Source organism: Dermacentor albipictus, chromosome 2, assembly GCF_038994185.2.
Source record: "Dermacentor albipictus isolate Rhodes 1998 colony chromosome 2, USDA_Dalb.pri_finalv2, whole genome shotgun sequence".
Lineage (NCBI taxonomy): Eukaryota > Metazoa > Arthropoda > Arachnida > Ixodida > Ixodidae > Dermacentor > Dermacentor albipictus.
Genome location: NC_091822.1, coordinates 2,396,504 through 2,418,288, shown reverse-complemented (window position 1 = coordinate 2,418,288; position 21,785 = coordinate 2,396,504). Strand labels below are relative to the sequence as shown.

Below are 21,785 nucleotides of genomic sequence, written 5' to 3'. Positions count from 1 at the left end.
AGCTCCCTTCATTATTAACAGTAGACCATACTGTTTACACAGAGCTTGTGTAGCACCCTCTTTTCTTGCACAAAATTTGTAAGGATTAGGTTTTGTAATGCATTTTCTGCTATTCGATATTTTATTTGATATCCAGCTTATTTTTTCTTCATTTGATTCGATTCTAAATCTACTTTTAGGTATTAGCACACCCCTACAAAAAGCTAAGGACTGCTAGTTATATTTGTGCCATTAGTATAGCACATAGATTCAAGAACACCTTTTACACGTGTTGGTTGTCTTATATGAAGCTTGTGGACAAGATACGATTTCCTATATTTTCTGTCTCTCAGAAGTGTGACTGTAGAATATGAAGTGTAAAGTAATTAAATTGTGACTTGGGGGGCAGGTTAAAATTCTGTGCGACTAATTTCGAAAGTTTCTTGGCAGTGGCCGCACGATTTTAATATACCGTTGACTGGCTCTCCTGTTTTGCCGAACCACTGTTTGTATTCAAGCACATAAACAAAGCAGGGGATAAAATTAATGATGGCTAGTGGCTATACGTGTGTGTCAGTGAAAAGTGTACAGCTCCTGATACCTGCGCATGTATGTGGGCAGGGCATGGTCTTGCTGCCAGGCAATAATGCACCATTTTTTACAGGTGCAACGGATATGTCAGGATGACCACAGATTTTTCTAAAAGTTTTTTCGCAAGGCATCGCAGCTCTTGGACAAGCTATTGAGCTTTTTAGCAGAGGACCTCACACGGCAGCACCACATTCGAGAAACCCCTGGAGCCTGGAGAACGACTTGCTGTAGCATTGAGGTTGGTAAAGGACAGTTGCCCCTATAGAGTAATAATGTGCGATTGGAGGAATACAGAACACCGTTTCTTTGTCATTTAATGTATCATTTATTTTATTTTATTTACATATTACTGCCCGCCACCTTTTCGAAGCCAAATCAGGAAGGAGTCACAAAACATTGAAGCAGAACAAAAGAAAGAAGGAAACGACTGACAATGAGCGTGCATAAAAAATACTAATACATAATAATAATAATAATAATAATAATATATTAATCATCTTTATTTCTCTCTTTCCACAGAATACAGAATTATACACAACTAACTATTTATTAACTCATAAACAAATAAAAAAAATGGGACACGAAATGCTGATACAAAACGAGAAATAGTAATGATGGTACTGACAATGCACGTGAAAAGAAATACAAGAAAAAAATGATCGCATGATCACAGAGACTGAAAGTTTTCACTTACTGCATCACCAGTGTAACAGTTACGGCTAACTCTAAAAAATACTGCCATTGACTGGCATCGCACAAAAGCTACCTCAGTGCTTTTGACCTTGCGCAACCTGTAAAACATGCACTGAGGTATGCTTGCACATGTAGTATTAAACAAAGGTGGTAGCTAACCTACACAAATGAATTTTTATCGTATGTCACCCGAAAAGGGCCCCCACAGCCATGTAGATCATTGTCAAGAAAAATCATGTCATCATAATTAGTATTCAAACAATAGAGACATGCGTACTAATTTTTTTTTCAACTTGCATTCAAGCTACTTGGCATCCCTGCAAGACATAAAAGACGTTGCCTTGACTTACTGTGTGGGGATTGAGGTGGCTAGACTCTGTAGTGGTGTGTAAGTCATATAGAGGCGATCGTGCCTGCAAAGTATTAAACAACTGCAGAACAGCACGACAGCCGCAGAAATTTCTTAAATTTTTTTCAGCTTAAGAAATTTTTTAAAGCTCACATGCTGTTCACGGCTCCCGTCAGGTTGCCCTGCTTCCTGCCAGAGAAGCAGGGTCATACGTATAAACGTCTCATTTACACACTGCCTTCAATGTCACTGATTACGTACAAAAACTTTGGCGAAACATCCAATGCAGAACATGCAAAACCAACTCTGGAACTGAGCCACAGAACACAAAGAAAAAAATGCGAGGAATGTGGCTTGTGGATGATAGTTGTGGGAGAGGTAGAGGTTGTCTATGTTGGCAGTGAACCTCGCCTCCTGGCTATGTAGTGGCAAGACTTTTCCCTTTCTGCTACCTCTTCTAATAATAATAAAACAATTTGAAAAATGCTTGCGCTGCTAGAATGCCCCGACAGGCTTTACAACTTGCAGCATATAACCGAAATTTTCAATGGGGTCTGGTTGAAGGTTCATTACATTTCTTTTTATTTACAGGCATGTACAGGCATCTCTACATGCATGCACAAACTCTATATGCACAGGTGGTGAACTCAAAAAGGTTCATTGCTGCAAGACAGGCTGAATGAGTAAACACATATGAAAGCGATAAATATCTGTCTTGCAACAACAAACCTTTAGTTGCAAGTCAGTGCTTCTTTATCGTAGGTGTGTTGCTAAAACATGTTTACACATCTCTACAGCAGCAATGGCCCGCCAACCAGGCCCACAGATATCAACTTTATGAAATTCTTGAATACCGCACAAAAATATGGATACAACACAATGTACAAAACAGACAAGGAAACGTATATAAATCATAAAGGAAAATAACTGTCGTTTTATTTGTAATGCCAACATCACAAGGAGAAGGGAAGTGAAAGTGGACAAAAATAACTTGCCACTGGTGGGAGCTAAAACCAAAACCAATTGAGCTGGAGGCTATTCCACCATCAATTTCATAGAATGTTTATGTGTTCTAGATTAGGCTCTTGGAGTGTTCTTGCACGAGTAGCACTGGCTAACACTACCAGGGTGAGATCCAGTACATGCACATACAGGCCCAAGAAAGTTTGCAGAGGGATAGACATTGCTGCAGCTCTACTGGTAAAGCAATGCAAGCATAATTCAAAGGTTGTGGGTTCGTCTCCCATTAGTGGGAAGCTACCTTTTTAAATACTTTCATTCCCTCCTTATTTTTCCATTTCTATATGAAGTAATTAGGTTCATCAATGATTTCCTTTTGTTTCATTGTCTCTTGGCTTTATTATACAAGAAGTATACATTAAAGAACATTAATCTTTGAATTACTCTCCTACTGGCATCAATTTAATTTTCAAGTCGAGATGCGTATCCTCATGGCCTCTCTAATGTGTTTGAGCAGAGAGACGGCAAAAGTTCGAGGTCGTCCTGTGGTTTGCATCTTATGATTGCACTTGACACATTGCCTAATTCCTCCAATATTAACTGACTCTAATTTTTCTTTTTCCTTTTCCTCCCCCTTGACTTAGCTTCAGAAGCAATGCTTCCTAACGTATCCAGCCTACGACTGCCTGTTGAAGCCAGCGATGCTTCTGACTGCGGACTGCTGTGGTGTGCCTCAGAATCCTCAGGAACCAGAACTTCTTGAAACATCGGTGATTCAAGAGATTCCAAAATGTCCTGAGACTCCACAGACTCATGCGATGCTGAAGACAGTGTAGATGCTGGCGCTTGTGACTCTTCACTTGACGGTGATGGCACTTCAAGTGTTGCCAGATCAGAAAACTGGCACATTTTTCGTTAAGATGTCTGCAGCACTTCTCTCCTCACTCGATGGGAGCACTGGTGGAAGGTTGGCGGACATCGTGCATGTGAGCGTAATAAGGTTTGCACATACTGTCAATGTGTAAATAATGTGCCAGTCTGGATGCAAAAATATATAAAGGCTCAAATCCGTCCACATTTGTTTTAATGTGTGATTTTATTAGAGTACACTGAAGCTCTGAGTCAGTTTTGTAGGGACGAAAGTGGCTTGCCTACACAACCAGAATGAACAGTTTCTGCATGCGCGTAAGTGTAGCTTTTGTATCTTTTTCTGCTTTTGCTTGTGATGCATTTAAGCAGTTATTACGTGATCTGCATGCCTAAAGCCTAGTAACTACTCCTACTCAAAACAGTGCATGATATTTGGAATGTTTCAGTTTTGAAATAATTAGCAGGAAGCATTCCCCTACATTTACTCAGTAACACCACTTAATAAATATGATCTTGAAAGACCTATGCTTGCACTTTCTAAACATAGAGTAGTAGTACCGTTAGGTCTTGCTTCAGCATAAGGCTCTCTCCTGTTCTAGTTTTTCTACTTGAAACGTTCTTGGCTTGTAACTTTGTTTTCCTTTCACTTGTTTGTAAACTTCATCTCATTCTAAACTGTTTTTATTAACTGAATGTACGTCTAAACACAGTGTGAAGCGGTGTACGTAGTAGTCAGTGCATTTGTTGTTTGTATTTAGGAAGTTACGTCTAATAATGTTTGTCTTTTTGCAATCTGCCTTGTAAAGGGTCTTTTGGTCCAGCAAAGCTGACCTTAGCGCGCAAACTTTCCAGAAGGTTTCTTACAGCCAAGCTTTTTTTGCCTCTTCTCTGGACTTTCCTACCGCTGCTCCTACTGTCTTGCCAAATAGCTCGCCTCATACTGATATTAATGTAGTCGTTGAACCATTCTCATCCCAGCTGACTACTGGCTACTGTGTAGCACGAGTGACCAGTACTGGACGTAATGCAAATACCAATTAAAATAATGTAACTAGATTGTGGTTTTGGCATGTAAAATTTCAATAATCATTTTTTGCACACTGCGAATGTGTTAAACTGGATCATCTAGTCCTTTCTTGGAAATTTTGCTAAGCAGGAACATCGTTCTCCACAAACATCGTGAAAGCTTCGCTTAAACCAATAACCACAGCACCTGGGATCTGCAGAATAACCGCAGGCTGATAATTAGGTAAGGACACTGCTGAGCAGACACAAAAAGAATTATCAATTACACAGCTGACAAAGTCGTCAGTACTATGGCGCATTTATTCCTACAGCATGATGACACTGAATGAATCCCTAAGCAAGCTAGGTAATATTTGAGGACCTGTGATGAAGCACCGATTTGCACACTGCTGGCAAGCAACAAAATGCAAAATTAAAACTGTGCATTGAAGTGCCCAATGTACACGTGAATATAGCAACATTCAATACTCAGTTAAATACTGGCCGTTGACTTGCACGCTGCCTTCTAGGATTACTGCACAGAATAAAAAAAACTACTTGCATGTTTTGTGTTTTGTTTTTGTGTGTGCATCATGCAAGCCCTTTTCTTTTTATTCATCCTGCTAATTTGTTTGTGATATTCTCTGTACTTCTGTCTTATTATGCTTCATTGTTAGGTTTTTAAGTGCTATTTTACTTATTTTGTACCTGTATTTCTGCTTTCACTGCTCCCCACTGCAAAGCCAAACTGGCTTTGTGGGTACCTAAATAAATATACAAAGCTATTCTTGTACTGCTTGTATGTCCCCTTACCGGATCACATTTAACTAAATATGCGATAATCGGAGCGGCGATGCAGCACAAATATTTTATCGCCAATTAGACAAAGCTGAATATAATGCATGCTGTGCGTCGACTTGCTTGTGTAAGCACAATTTTGATTCGATTCCCATAAGTGCGGTGCATTGCCAGCTATAATACAAACATACGGCATCGCCGGTCAACGTGGTAAAGGGAAAGCACTAAAATTCCGTGTTTCATTTTTAACACGCCGGCTTAGATGGAAACTTCAAGATCACTTACGGTCTACACTCCATTGTGTAGCGCAGAAACATCATCTGGTCGAAAAACAGCCAGATGACGTCGTCGTGAACGTCGATTGGCACGGCGCGGCTCTTTTCTTTCTGAAACGTCTTCCCGGGCGCCGAAATTTATTGCCCAGGGACTTCCATCACTTCTGCAGCGCTGTGATAACGTCATCTGCACAGATGAAACGCGTTTTCGACATCTGCAAGTCTGCTGATGAGAGAGGCAGCTTATACCAGTGCCACACAGCTAGGCTTTCGATGGCGATCGAGCGCGATCAAATTTCTCGATCACGATCGGTTCTACGCAGATCGCGCGGTATAGGCAATCGTGATCACAAAATCCGACCGCGATCGGGCTCGATCGCGATTGAAACTGCTCCGCTATGACGCCCGTATAAAATTCCGAGCACTCACCTGTTCGGCAGCGTTGGGTATGACAATCCACGACCACCTCGTCAAGTGCTTGTTTTAGTGGCGCTTGTGTTTCGCCTGCTACCAAAGCGCAGGTCGAGCCTCAACGCAGGCGATCAGTGATTTCTTGTTGATCACCTCCATACTATCGACACGAAACCAGCAGCGACTCCCGGCGTCTCCGCACGATTCTGAAACTTCAACAACCTTTCCGAACCACCGGAAGTGTACATGCGGCCCACGTGACGTCGGTGCACAAGCTGTCACTTCCGTCGCGTACGCTCAAAATGGCGCCCAAGATCAAGACCTCCTTGACGCGCGCGTTTCCTGCGCGTCTGCCCTTTCTAGACGCGTAGGACAGGCGCGTACGGCCTCGCAGACGCGTGACGCGCAGCCAGGCGCGCTCGATTCACCGCGTGTGGTTGGGCCTTAAGGGAGCACTCTCTAAACTTAACAAAAAAAGGCAAACTTGCGAATTTAGTTTCGCATGTTATGGTATGCGAGTGCGTGCCACGGTTTAAAGAAGCAAAGGTTCTGGGCAGAAGTGCAAGCGCTAAAGCTAGAGTTTTGCTGAAAGCTTTCCACATACAAAAAAAGGCGGGTCTGTGCATCAGCGATGTTTCAATAAATTTGTACTCGGCTGAGCGCACACTTCTGGGGAATTTTGAAAAACCGTAACGTATGGCTTTTCTTCAATTGGTCATGTGTTCACTTCTTGCTGCTCGGGTGTTTTATCATTTCACTTCGCGTGCATGTTTTCGATATTGCGATAAAGAAGGCTGGTGCAGTTTGGTTGTGCGCATGTGTTGTGATTCCTTTAAGTATAGAACTTTTTCGAAAAATAAACCAGTTGTCAGTAGCGTTTCCTCGTGTGTCTTCCTGTGTAATTGATAATTCGTGTCGTCTTTTCATCGTGTGTCCGTCCTTTTTAGCGCTACCATCAGTTTTAAAGAATGCATCACCAACTAGCCCAGCAACAAGTTTTATTGAAGTATATTTCTGGTACAGTGGGCCCATCGTTTTGTGTTTTCTCCTCAGACATCTCACGTCAGGTCACCCTCGTTCATCAACCTTCTTCTGAGTCACGTCCTCACTGCCACTTGCCGCGCATGACGCCTAGCCTTCTGCCTTCGGAAAAGCTGGATTCCAAGTGAAGTTCTCGCGCTCTTCGGCCTTATCAAGCCTTCCTGGGCCCATGTTAAAAGACTCTGCAAGATCCTCAGAGCAGAGATCTGGCGCCAAGTAAGGCTCTTGCAAGACTGGCTACACCTGGCCTGCAATACCCAATACCCAGAGTGGCTCGCTGCACGGATGTATCGCACCTTCAAGTCCCAGGCTGCTCAAATCACAGAGGTAAATTGGTCCTTCTTACTTAAACACCTTCTCAGTAATGTTGCCAGGAATGAGCGTGCACCCAAGAAGGCAGTTGTGGCTGTAGGGGATGTCATGATTCCCGAGAAGGTTCAGGAAGTTTTGCAAAAGGGCCAAAATACGCTGTTGATTCTTTTGTGCCAGTGCATGACCTGCTCGCCACCAATAGAAACATCGCCCAGAAGGTCAAAGGAGAAGACCGTGAGAGGTGCCTTCTTCAGGGAGTAGACAGGATCAGTTTTGTTGAGACATGGGGTCGCCAGTTGCAGCGTGCACGAAGTCCGGCTGCTGTAGCCCACATAGCCAGGTAGACGCAAATAATATGCACTCGCATACACCTCCTGCAAAGCAAGTACATCGTAGCCGCTCTGCAGGAGGTGCAAGAAGAGGTCTGCTTGTCGCCGCCGCAACGAGTGCGCGTTCCACTGAAGCACTCTCGGCCGGCGGCGGTGGATCCCAGCTGGGGTGTTAGCCATGGTGGCTCTGCTGAGGAGGCTGCCCACCTGCCTAGACGCAGATTGAGCGCAACTTGTTCCCGGCTGGCAGTAGGCCAGCAACGGCCCGCAGAAAGAGCCTTAGGCTGGTGGCCTCCAACTGCTGCTGGACGGCGCCATGTCAGTGGCGGCTGGGGGTGCGCCTGCTGCATTTTCCTGGGCCGCCATGCGCCTCAGCTTCTCTTGGCCACGCCGGGTTCCTTTCGACGAGGTGCTTTTGGCGGAGCCGGTGGCCACAGCTGCATAGCGGGGGCGCACCGCCGTCTCCAGTGCATGGACTCCCTAAGCGATGGGAGAGGCTTGTGTCTTGCTGGAGGCACACATAGCTGCTCGAGCTTCCCGGTGAGACATGTGGGCCGGTGCTGTAGCCTTTATCGTGGCTATGCGCCTCTCAGCCTACCACAACTTACATGTAGGGGCGTCGGCAGCATGTGCGCCTCCACAGTGCAAGTACTTTGGCTTGGCTGTGCACTAGTGATCCCTCGCGTGCGGACCGCCACAGCGCACGCACCGCTCCGGCCATTTGCACGCCGCCGTCGCGTGGCCATAGCGTCCACACCACCGGCACTGCAAGGGCCGGGGCCGCGACGGGAGCACATCAAAAGGCAACGGGAACTGGAGGATGCGGGCCGGTGGGCTCGGGGCGGCGAAGAGCAGGGTCAGGGTGTGACCGCTCCACTTGACCGCAGTCACCGGCACGATTGAGGTCACTGCCGCCAACAGTGCGTCGTCGTAGAAGTCACCGTCGACGCCATGTACCCTGCCCGTGCTCGGGAACGGTCTGCAGGGAGACGAGCAGTTACAGCGATCCTGGCCAGCTCAGTTGTCGCCAGCAGGAACTGTAGCCGCGCGGGTGTTGTGACGTCAGTCGCCACAATGTTCTTTTTCGTATTCACGCGCACCTCCTCGACTCCAGGCAGCGCGGACAGCGCTTGCACGATGGCGAGACGAGATGGTATTTTATTTATTTATTTATTTATTTATTTATTTATTTATTTATTCAATACTGCGGACAAGAAGTCCAAGCACGGTGAGCAAAAAACAAAGATGATATACACAGAGGAACAAGATGAAACAAGTAACACGTTTAACGAACGTGTTAGTAACGAAGCTGCCGCGGATGCCGACTTGAAGAGGACCGTACCAGCGACGCTGGGTTTAGGCGCGCCTGCCCCTGTGGTCCCAGCAGCAGCAGGAACTGCCGGCAGTCGCGAGCCAATGTCGGCAGCAGGCAGCCCGGCAGTAGGCGTTGGTGCCGCAGCGGGTCCCGAGAGGTGGGCAGCAGGGGCCACACCAGCGGCTATCCCCTCTCGTGTTGATGCAAGCAGGCGACGTTTTTGCTTACGTAACATCACATTTGTGAAGATCTCTTCATCGTGGAGCTCCATGGCACGTCGGCTGCTCTGGTTCTGCGTTGCATTGGTGGTGCCGTCGTCTGAAAGCTCTACAGCAGAGAGTTTCATATTAGTATACCTAGAGGTAAATCTGGCGCTGCGATCGTTCAACCATCATGGGAGTGATGGGAATTACAGGCTTCGGATTGGCATTCTATTGACTGGCGAACTAGTCTACAAGTATTTTTTTGGCAGTTTTGGTTTCGCTCCAAGCGCAATTGCTATAACCTTCAGTGGGACAGTGCAACTGAAAGCTCTCTGCCTTTGTTATGTTGTTCAAAGTGGCGATAGCGCGCTGGGCCAGCGGCTGAGGCGATATTTGTGTGGCGGTGTGGCGTCGAAGCCCTGACGAGAAAGCGACGGCGTCGTAAACGTTGAAAGAACATGTTTTGAGCATTTGGACCTTGGTTTCTGAAGTGTGTTGTTAATTAAATTATGGGGTTTTACGTGCCAAAACCGCTTTCCGATTATGAGGCACGACGTAGTGGTTCTTTAACGGGCACCTAAAGCTAAGTACACGGGTGTTTTCGCATTTCGCCCCCATGTGAAGTGTGTTTTGGCACTGAAGCGTTACATGATTTATGAAAGTTCAGAATAGGAAAAAGAATGCGCTACTGATACAAGACATAGACAGGTGTACTTCTAGTGGCTTGACAATCAAATTTTATTGAGGGCTTCATAATGCATCGCTCGTTTATGTGCTAATTGAAATGCGTGTTTTAACACTTTGAGAACACAAGCTTACTTCTGGTAGGAAAGGTTGCTGTTCCCTGGCTGCAGTCTAGTGTCGCAAAATGGGTAAGTGCAAAGCCACGCCGTAACGCTTCGGAAGCCGTACGTCAATATAAAATATAATGACGCATACTCATAGGAGGCTACAAGCGTCCTAGCTAGCACTGCAGCAGATGTGCTTAAAAGTACTTGCAGACGTTCAGCAATCGTGACAGTCAACGCAGCCTTTCGCAAGAGCGAGAGAGTTCGCAAGTGCCTGTCGTCTGCGAGAAAAGTCTCGCGTTTCCAGCGAGCAGGCGTCGTAGCAGACGACACTTGTAGCATTTCGCTCAAGGGCGCAACACTTTCTCACAATACAATATTTTTATTTCCAGAATTACTTGAGTATTTTTATACGAAAGCATGCACGGTTGTTATTGCTGTTGCGAAAATAAATAAATAATTAGTCTTTGACGTTGAATCTTAAACAGAATCGCACAAGTATGCATACCCTGTTGTGTCCTGGTGATAAACCATAGTAAACCATGCGTCCATCTCAAAGTGGTATAAAGTTTATGTAGCGTGTTGTACATTATATAACATACTGCTGAAATGGAATTAGATTTTACGCGATAATATTTGAATATAGCTGTGTTTACTGCGCTGCAAGCAAACGCCACTAGTCTAAAGACCGAAGTCAATCCGAAGCCTGTACTTCCCATCATTCCCATGTAGGTTGAGGCACCGCTCATGAGAACCCCCGTAGACACTAGCGCCACATTTCCCTCTAGAGTATTTATTTAGAAACTATGCTCTACAGAGTCGCACGCCTGCATCACGGCATTTCCATAGACGGGCGTCACAGGAGGGGGCGATGATTCGTCAGAACCTGTCGCCGCTAGCTTTAGCGGGGCTTCGTCGTCGCTGCAGGACTCGCTCGGGCGCGAGCGCGAGGTGTCTATCGCGTCGTTATCGTCGTCCGAATCCGGGAGTGGAGCGCTCAATAGCTCGCTGGCCTCCGCAGCTGGGTAAACGCTGACGGTAGCACTCACGATGGCAGCGGAAGCTACAGAGTTCGACAGAAGAACTGGAGTGCGAGAACCGATGCAGCAGCAGGCGTGATCAGCGAGGCAGCGTCTGCACCGGCGTCCGCGGCCGCGTTGTGAGAGTTGGCGTCCGGTGCTGAAGCTTGACACTCGGTCGCGGCTTGCGTCCCTCGTGCCCCGCTGACGTAAGCCACCGACGCTGCCTGAGCAGACTGCGGCGTCGCCCAGGTAATCGCGTCGGCAGCGGGTGATCCGCATGAATACTAGGGCCAGTTGGCGGCCGAGCGGAGCCGCCGTGCCTGCTCCTGGCGTTGAAGGGTTTCCTCGCACTGGGTAATCATGTGCCCAAGAGACCGCGGGCACGCAATGCTCTCGGAGCGCTTGTGCTGCGATGAACGCTTACCGGACCGCCATGTTCCTTCCGCAGTTGATACAGTGGGGGCGGACGTGTCCGGCTCCATCGCTGTGGCCGCAGGGGTGGCGTTCTGCGCGGGCGTCAATCAAAAGCAACAGTTCACGTGTGGTCGACTGTTCCACTAGTTGGCAGCTCGAAGGGTGCGGTGGAAACACCGTGCAAACAAAGAGCGCGGACGCGACGGGCGTCGCGAAGGGGGACGTGAAACAGCAGAGCGCGTTCCGGCGTGACCTCTTCCAACAGGACTCCTCCGGCACTGACGCGCACACACACAGACACCGCCAGCGTCTTCCCAAGGTAAATATACCTGGTAGCGAAGCTTCCATAGGAGCCCATACGTTCAAAACATGGCGGTCCATCGCCGGTTCATGGGGCTTAGCGCCATCTGTATGTGGTGGGAACACTTCCGGCGGAAGAAAAAATAACGTGACGCCATGTCCGTTAAAAGCAGAAGTGACGTCATTTTGTTTTCGAAGGCGCGAAATTTGTTTTGTTGTTCTTTCTTTGGAGCTATATATTCAAATGCCCCGCCATTCGACTTGATGGGCGTTTTGAGCTTTCAGCGTGGAAAGCGATGCAGGAAAAGGCCAGCCGTAAGGTTGTCGAAATCGCATTCCTGCACAGAACATATGGAACATACTTTCTTTGGAGGCCGGCGAAAGCTTTAGGTGCAGAGTGCTGATCCTATTGTCGGATGCCAAGCCCGTCGGCCAGCGCAGTCCCACGAAAACAACTACACAATTATCTGGCGGTCGTAACTCACTATTTTTGACTGAACAGATTAAGAAGCAGTGAAGCTACCCGCGTCACCAAATTCAAACTGCGACAAGCAAGAAAGCACAAATTGTGAGGGGGGCGTATTTCAACAGGTGATATGAGTGTGCCTTTCTGCCCATTTCAAGACGTGCATTGCACTGCGAGCGATAGTGGCGTCAACGCCCCCTGTAGTTATGGGCGCTGAAAAGAAATGCATTTATTAATAATAATAAAATTAAACGTATTTTCTTAACCCATCACGAATATATAAAATTGACTAGGAATTTTATTTTCGTTGAATGAATCTAACTGCGTCTCGTTTGAATTAAAAAACGCGTTTTTCTTTCCCAATGTTTGTTCCCTCCAAACATAGTCGCGCTTCAATCGCTGCTCCCATAACCCCCCATGCTGATGTCGGTGACAATCTGTACTGAACCGCTTTTCGCCCAAAGCTTCGCGACCTATTTGGATCGACCTTGGTCTTCCTTGCCGATGAGGAGAAGGAGCAAATTCACACCCAAAGCATAGACAAAGAACTACAAGAGCGGACACTCCCACAGAGCCCAGCGGCCCAATTGACTGCAGCGCACCAAGCCGTCGGCGTTAACAACTGAAGAACACTTCCGGTTTCGGTTTTGTGCGCACGCGTTTTAAATACTGGCTGGTACGCATCACGCCGGCTCTGTAGGGTTTTTCTTCTTGCTTTTGCAGCTCATTCGCGCGCGGTCTTCGCGCGGAATCATGCTATTGCAACGAAAAATTGATTTCGAACGATCTTCACAAGCCTCCACCGAATATGTGCCACGTGCAATTTCATAAAGACGCAAGGCGCCTTATGAAATGACGAAATGATTATTTTATTATTTATAAATGCTCGTTTCAGGCTTTTCGTGCATTCATCCAACGTTGTGGTACCAGGTAAGCAGCAGTAGTTTCCGCAGGAAGCTCCACTAGACGACGTCAGCTGAAAAAATTACAAGAAAGTGGTATTTTGGTACTAACAGGAAAGAATAATGCGTGTAGAGGCGAAGCGTGCGAAAGTGGGGAATGGGCGGCATTACAAACAAAAGCACTTCGTATTTACACACACGGCGTAGAAAATACCCGACTCATCCGGAACAACCCGCACAAAAATGACTGTTGATTAATCATTAATATATTGTTGGGGAATTGTTGAAACAACGGACTTCAACAAATTTTCAAGAGCAATTGAATTCTCTCAGCCCTTGCACAACAATATTACCGTTGAGTGTTCTCAATAAACAATTTATTGGGTAATAGGTGTTGATTTTTCTAGTTGTTTTTTTTGTTGTGTAGCAGTTGAGTCCAGTATACAATAATTAGGACTCGCATATGAAGACATTCCAAACATTTATTGCGATGTGTTCCAACCTCATTCCTGTCACTTTGCGGCAGGTAGGTTCTTCTATCGCCTCGCTTTCATTAAAAGAAAATGTGCGACCGATGGGGTGGAACCGAAGGTCGGCCGTCGAGCCCGGTACTCTAACCAATAGGCCACGAGCGCGCCCTTACTCCTCTCATTCGAAAGCCAGTAAGCTCTGAAATGCTTGGCGCGTGCGCCGCGTGCCACTTCCTGGTGCTGTCGCTACAGCTGGCGCTTTGAAGCGCCTCTCTCCGGGACCGCCCCACTTTCGTAGCCATTTTCACTACGTAAAAACTGCAACGTTAGACTAGATTCATGACCGCCCAAGTTCATAACGATTTATTTCTTCGCCGCTGTACAAATGCCATCGTCGTTTTAACATACACTAGATGACATAACCATTGGTACGATCCGAAATGAGCACGTTTCGGTGAGCAGAAGAATGCGAAATTCACTTGTAAATACAGTGACTACGCGCATGTGGAGTTCCCCAAAAGTAGACACGGCGGCAGCGCGGCCGGCGATAAGACAGGTGCTGACAGGCGACGACGCTACCTTCGAGCATCGGACGCGCTGTGGAAACCGTATGATGCAAGCGCACACACGCTACAAACATACACGGATGAGGTCTTCGAATTTCCTACGACGTACCCTCTGTCCGCAAAGGAAATATAGTTTTATGCGAAGCATATTACGAGGGCTCAACCCAGCTCCTCAGGCGCGGCGGTGTCGCCTTGAAACCACGTGACACCGTGACGTCACGACAGAGGAGAAGTGGCTTTGGCTCAACTCTTGCAAGATGGGCTGGGTGGGAATCGAACCAGGGTCTCCGGAGTGTGAGACGGAGACGCTACCACTGAGCCACGAGTACGATGCTTGAAAGCGGTACAAAAGCGCCTCTAGTGAATGCGGTGTTGCCTTAGAAACGAGCTGTTTCTAAGGCTCAGGCGTGCGTCGCTTGCTCAGGCGCACATTTCGTTGCCGCGCCGAACGCTGCGTTGCTCGACGCTCACCGCGTCCAATGCGGGGCGTCCAAGGCTAAGCAGAGTAACGCATGAGTTGTTTCTTCGTCTAGCCGAACCAAATATAGCCAAGCAACAGTAGTTCACCAAGCTAAACAGTGGTTCAACAACTAAAATAAAGGCTAGTATGCTTCGCATCCTGGGCTTAACCTTACCTAAGCCACAGTCATTTTTTTTTATCCAATGTGCGTTGTACTAGAGATCAATGAACGAACATGCTTTGAGATCGCAGTGCGCAGCCGTTGTAACCATTGACTTCAAAGAGCTTCAGATTCAGCAACGGCCGCAACAGTATCACAGCTAATCGCTGTATCTGCGGCTGCTCCCGTCTCTCGCCTTGCAAGAAGCACGCGTTTTATTTGAGCCTCGCCGAACTGTCGTCGTCTCGGTTCCCAAGCCTGCAGGTCTCGTATCCTCAGTTAATAACACCAAAGGGAAATGAAAGAAATACAGGTAACGGACTCTTATCATACCTTACTTGTCACCTCGTCATCTCCAAAGGCATTACAAACTATTTTAGAAGCTTTATTTTTGCACAAATAGCAGAACTAGTAGTAATCTTTATTTCTAGGTGGCGCGACAAACGTCAAGATAGCGTTCGGGTGTGTATGTGTGCGCGCAAGCGGGTGCAACCGAGCTTCGTTTTGCGCACACTTTTGCAACAGTACACGAGGTTACCGCTAGTTTCGTAGTCGCAATTTTGGTCGTAGTATTTATTGTTCACGCTAAAAATTAGGTTCTTAAAAACTTATAAAGGTTAGTTAATGAAAAATTATTCCTAATTAATTGGCGGTTTTTAAGTGCCGTTATGTTGTGTTTGAAAGGTTTTTATAACTGAATACGATAGTGAAGCTGTGAACGGCTTTCGGACTCAGTTATTCGGTTGCAGTTGTGCGGTGGTTCGCGCCTCGTGCTTCTTGATGAAAGAATTTTTTTTATTTTCGGACATCATGACGCACATTTTAGTGAAATTCTTTAACGACGATACGTGGGACGTTTATCCGTTGTAGTGGTTGGCTCACCCAGCTACTAGTCTTCTACTGATGTGCGAGCCTGGTTGTTTTGATGAGTTGCGCGGCAGAGGTCATGATGCCTGTTGGAGAGAAGGCACCCCGAAACAGTCGCAGCCGCACTTCTGAAGATAGCTAAGTAATCTCATTTTCCTGGGCACGTAGCCTCTTTTTCCATTTTGACATTGACGAGCGTGAGACGTTAAGCACACCATTCACTTTCTTCTAGCAAACCGCATGCCCCGGAGCAAATGCGCGCGATGTTAACTCTCGCTGCCGCCGTCACTTCGTTTGATACAATGGTAGGCGAAGAGGCAGCAACGCCCCATGTGCATAAAATTGCATTGCTTCATTTGTTCCTCCCTTATGAAAATGACTGTTGAAATGTTGTTGGCATATTGTTGACGAATTGTTGACTCAATAGCCTTTCAACAATACCTCAACAAGTATTGAAACCACAGAGCAATAATTCAACAGTAAAGTTGTTGGGCAGTTCATAACAAAAAATTCATTGACTAAATTCTTTTGATATATTATTGAATAGTATTGAGTATTATTGAGCCATTGTTGAGTAGTTTCCAACAATAAAGTCGTTTACTAAATGTTGTTAACTTATTGTTGAGAAACATTGAGTCACGAGCAATATTGAGTTTCGAAGTATATGTGAAAAACACACGAACATACGTATGTGTGCGTTTTTTGCATGCATATGTTGCTTTACTGATCACTTATTACCATTGCATATATACAGGGTGTTGTTTCACGTTACTTGAACCATAGACGTATATACACGTGTTTCAGCTAACTTTACGCAGAGTTTAAAAATATGCCGATGCACCATAAGACGATGCGACCAAATGCATGTTGCTCACTCTTGTATGTGTTACGCTATTCTTGTGTTTTTCCTAAGTAGTTAATTAGTCAAGAAAATTAGCCATTCTGAAGGAACAAAGTTAGGCGAAAAATTTCAACTAGAAAGTTCTAGAGCACTTTGTAAAACGTCCGATTAGGCCATTTCTAACTTTCTATCTATTAGTGTTATTGTTTTTCAGCTTACTGCGGATGCCCGCGAAATACAAAAAATATCACCTGACATACCCGCTTGCGCGCCGTGCTTGCAGCGCTCTCAAACGAGCATACCATCGAGCAGGGTGTGTTGCCGCTTAAAAGGCGACAGGGCAGTGACGAAGGCGTTGGCTGTGGTATTCACGCCAGCGACGTGCTTCCCTCGCTGCGGTTCATGATGGCGATAAGCAGGTACGGGTGTTCACACCGGTCAAATGGTATGTTTTCGTTTGTGCGCGGAAGGCTTAGGAGCAGTGCAATCACGACTCGCAGGCGGGCATGTCACGTGGTGCTTTTTGTATTTCGCGAGCATCCGCAGTAAGCTGAAAAACACATACTTAACACATAGAAAGACAGAAACGGTTTATTCGTACGTGTTGCCAACTGCTCTGCAACTTTCTAATTGGAATTTTTTCCCTAACTTTCTTGCTTCAGAAGTTGGTTAATTATCCTTGACTAATTAGCTAATTATTATTATTGTAGAATGAAACGCTCAATGGGTGGAGCCCCTAGACATGGGCCCCACTGGCTTCCGCGCGCCGTCTTGCTTGTCGGATGATGGCCCTTTGGACCTCTTCCTGTGAGCTGGACAGCGCCGCCTCCCATTGTGTATGCTCCGTAATTTCTGTGTTTGTCTTTTGTGGATATGCCGTGCATGCCCATGAGATGTGGTCTAAGGTTGGCGTGGCTCCGCACCATGGGCATGTGTCCGTATATCTTTCCGGATGAATTTTATGGAGAATGTGCAGGTTCTTATATGTATAGGTTTGCAGCTTTCTCCATATAACCTGTTCTTCCTTAGTGAGATTCTTATCTGGGGGTGGTAGCTTCATTCTATTTCCTCTGTGATAGTTTAAAATTGCTGAGTAGTTCTGGTCAATCGGGATCGGGTCGTCAGGGGCTTCCTGTGAGCACCCATGGGGTGTAGCATGCGCACGGGCTACTCTGTCAGCCTCTTCGTTTCCCCTGATTCCCTCATGACCGGGTATCCATAAAAGGTGAAATCTGGCTCGGGGTTTTATATCTTCTATAATCCTATAGGCTGCGGTGCATACTCGTCCCCTGAGGTAGCTTCCGCATGCCGCTTGAGAGTCTGATAGGATGGTTATTTGTTGTTGGCTTGGTTCCGTCGCTTTGATAGCAAGGGCTATTGCGATTTCTTCTGCTTCCACGATAGTGGTGTTGTGAGTGGAGGCGCTGACGATTTCTCTGCCCATGTAGTCAGTGACAGCAGCTACCGTTCTTTTCTGCCTGCCTGCGTATCTTGCCGCGTCCACGAAGCGGGAGTTTGGTTTGTCGCCGTGCGTTTTTTCAATGTATGCAGCTCTGGCTTCTCTTCTGCCTGCATTTAGAGTTGGGTCCATATTTCTGGGTATTGGCGCCACTTTGATGCAGTTTCTGATTATTGTGGGGATGGGCTTAGTTTGGTTGTGTTTTTCAAGGAGCTCGTGATACCCGAGTCTGCCAAGGAGGTTCCTGCCCGTGGTCGTTTGTGCGAGTCTGTTTCTTTGAGTTATCAGCTGAGCTTCTGCCAGTTCCTCGAATGTATTATGAATTTCTAGGGACATGAGTTTTTCGGTTGGGGCGCACTGCGGAATTTGTAGGGCGATCTTGTACGCTTTCCTTAAGCACGAATTGATCGCATCCCTCTCTGTTTTCGTTAGCTGGTAATACGGCAAGCTGTAAATGAAGCGGCTAACCACCAGACTTCTTATGAGGCAAAGGGTGTCTGATTCCTTCATCCCCGTCCTTTTCGTGGCTACCCGCTTTATCATTCTCGCGACTTGTTGTGTTGCCGTCTTGATGAGGTTAAGCCCGTGTTGGCAGTGTTGATTTGATTGTAGCCACATGCCTAGTACCCGGATTGTGGTCTTTTCAGGTATTGCATCATTGCCAAGTCTGATTTCCAATTTAAGGGCAGGGTCCATCGGGACGTTACGATTCCCTTTGCCTTTCCAGACTCGTATTATCTCCGATTTCTCTGACGCACATTGCAGCCCTCTGGCTCGCACGTATGTCTCGATTTAACAGGCAGCTGCTTGTAAGCGTTCTTCTTTTTCACGTAGCGACCCGGTGACACACCAGACTGTAATGTCATCCGCGTATAGGGCGTGCTGGATACCCGGGATGGCTTGCAGTTTTCTTGCGAGGCCTATCATGGCCACGTTAAATAGCGTTGGCGAGATCACTGCGCCCTGGGGAGTACCCTTGTTGGGTGCCTTGAAAGGCTTGATTTCTACTGCGCCAAATTTAATCTCAGCGGTTCGTTGGTGTAAAAAGCTGCGAACATAGTTGTATATCCGCTCTCCACAGTTTATTTCAGCCAGGCCATCGAGTATTCCTTGGTGGCTTACGTTATCAAAAGCTCCTTTTATGTCTATGGCCATGACAACGTGTTCGCTTGATTTTGGTACATTTGTCAAAACTTCTTCCTTCAACTGTAGGAGGATGTCTTGAGTTGAGAGCTTGGGTCTGAATCCAAACATAGTGTCTGGAATGATTTCATTGTCCTCCAAGTAGTTTTGTAATCTACAGTTTACTATTCTTTCAAACAGTTTCCCCAGACAGGAAGTTAGGGAGATTGGTCGAAGGTTACTAATTGCTAATTTCTTGCCAGGCTTCGGAATTAAAACTATTTGAGCGTGCTTCCACTCCTTTGGAATAGTACCCTTTTGCCAATGTTCATTTATAAAGGTAGTATAGGCCTGTAACGCCTCATCGCTTAGGTTTCTAATCATGGGATTAGTTATCCGGTCTTTGCCTGCCGCTGTGTTTCGGGTCATTTTCGCTATGGCAGCTCTAACTTCTTCGATGGAGATGGGTTCATCGAGTTCGGGGTGAGGCGCCCCCCCCCCGTATTTGGTCACACAGGGTGGGGGAGATGGGTCTGTTCCGAAGCACTTGTTATACAATTCTTCTTTGAGTTCTTGTTCCGTCCCTGGGTACGTATGGATTAGCCGTTCCGCCGCTTTACAGCCCTCGTTCGTTACCAAGTCGTCATCTTGGTTTTTTGTTGGTTCCATAATTGCTCTTAGTATGCGCCAAGTTTTTGCGGTACTCAGTGTGTCATTAAGGGAGTCACAGAAGCGTTCCCAATTGGACGCAGTTAGTTGCGTCGCGTACTCTTCCGCTTTGCGGGGGATTTCTGCAATGCGTACTTTTAGCTGCCGGTTCCGTGTCTGGCGCTTCAATCTTTTTGTTAGTCCTCTGCGTGCCTCCCAGAGATGCAGTAAGTGAGGGTCTATCTCAGGTATGTCACATGTGCGGGCTATTTCTTTTGTGACTTTATGCTTTTGTGTTCTTAAACTTTCACACCATTTACTTAAATCAACGATTGTTGTGCTTTGCTGGCTCTGCATCCGCTCTTATTTCACCCAGTCGGTAATTTTGGCTATGCCTATGTGGCGTTTGATTCTCCCAGTCCGTATTGTGGTGCTGATGATGTAATGGTCGCTGCCTAAATCATTTAGGGTGTTTATCCATTGCGCATCTTCACAATTCTGCAGTATCGTGAGGTCAGGGCTGGTGTCCATGCTCACACTGTTGCCCTTTCTAGTGGGCACTCCAGGATCCGTTATAATTGTCATGTCTAGTCGTTCTGTTTGTTCCAGGATGTTTCTGCCCTTAGCGTCCTGTTTCGGGTATCCCCAACTAGGATCTTTTGCATTAAACTCACCTACTATCACCAGTGGTCTTCCCTTTACCAGGCGGACAGTTTCCTGCAAGAGTCTGTCAAACTTTGTCTTTCTCTGGCTTGGTGGACTGTAAATGTTTAGTATAAAGGCACTCTTTTTGTTCAGGCCTTTATATACGATTTCTAATAGTAAATGGTGAATATCCGTATCGCTAAAAGGATCGTGTTTGATTGCGGTAATCGATTTCGCTACCAACGTTGCTATTGCTTTCTCCGAATCCGGGTGTGTGAACACCTCGTATCCCTGAAGGGTTGGAGGGGATCCGACTCCCTGAAGGGCTATGACAGCTGGTGGCTCGCTCTGTGAGCTCACCAGCTGTGTTAAAAGTCCCCTTTTCCGCCGGTATCCACGACAGTTCCACTGCCAGATTTCGCAATTTTCTGTTATAGTTGGTTTATGTTTAGGCATGGTTGCTTTCTTGTGCAATAGCTGCCAGCCCTGGTCTGGCGTATGGCTTCTCGGCTCTCTCTCCAATGTTAGCTCCGGTAATTTGCTTACGCACCGTTTTCATGATTTCAATTTGCAGAGCCTGGAGTTTTTTGTCGGACTTCACTTCAAACTCAGTCATTTGTTGCATTAGTTGTTGTGTTATTTGGGCTGACACCTGTTGGGTGATCTGTTGCGCTATTGAGGGTAATAGTTGTGCGAAAGTCTCTTGGATTTGTGTCTGGAGTGTTTCGACCGGTTGCATTCTAGGGCGCTTCTGGGGTGCTTGTACAGCTTGCCCCGAAGCTTGCTCTGACTGCGCCGGTTTAGCCTGTGTGTTCTGTTGCTGCAACTGAAGTTGCTTTAGCATCACATTCTCACGCTCTAAGTCGCCTAAGCGAACTCTCATGAGCTCTAGCTCTCGTTCTAGGCGCGTTATCTGTGCAGTTGTTTGAGGTGTGTGTTGGGAGGCTATTGCTGACCAGCTCACCTTGTTTTTGTCGCCTTCATTCTTTGGAAGTTGTTTCTTGCTCTTCTGTTGGCTGTTGCTTTGCTTCTCCTCCTGTTTTCTGCCCCGAGAGTTGGATCGGCCTCGGGAGGTCGACCTGGTACGCGAGCGGGACCTCTCCGGCGAGTCAGAGTTCTCTCGGTCCGAACGGAGCCACCTCTTCTTGGGGGTCCCTGTGACCTGGTTATGTTGTCTCACACGCTGTCTTCCCCTTTGCGGGACGCGCTTCAGTTTTTTGGTGCACTCTGGTGCCACTGTAGGATGAGCTCCCCCGCACAGAACACACTTGGGCTCACACTCTTGGTCCACTGGTGGGTCGCGGATGCCACATTTCGCACAAGCCTTTATAGTGGGTGTTGGACAGACATCCGTCCTATGTCCTTGATTTTGGCATATCTTGCAGTATTGTCGAGTGGGTTGGTAGGGTATACATGGCGTCTCGCCACCGTAGTAATATACGTAGCGTGGCACGATGGGGCCATCGAACGTCAGCACTGCCGTCCTCGATTTGCCAAGCATATGGGCGTAGAGTATTCGCACCC

The 21,785-nt window shown here is 46.9% G+C and overlaps 1 protein-coding gene across 3 annotated transcripts in view; it reads left to right on the top strand.

The window, feature by feature from the left end:
- LOC135921112 (uncharacterized) overlaps positions 1–21,785 on the top strand; it is a 424,568-nt gene that overhangs the window by 351,738 nt on the left and 51,045 nt on the right. For 2 of the 3 annotated variants that reach the window (XM_065455430.2, XM_065455433.2), the window contains exon 7: positions 11,390–11,674. The exons of the other annotated variant lie outside the window; for it this stretch is intronic. In XM_065455430.2, the coding sequence (XP_065311502.2) occupies positions 11,390–11,674 (285 nt within the window). The remainder of the gene's footprint in view (positions 1–11,389; positions 11,675–21,785) is intronic. 3 annotated transcript variants of the gene reach the window in all.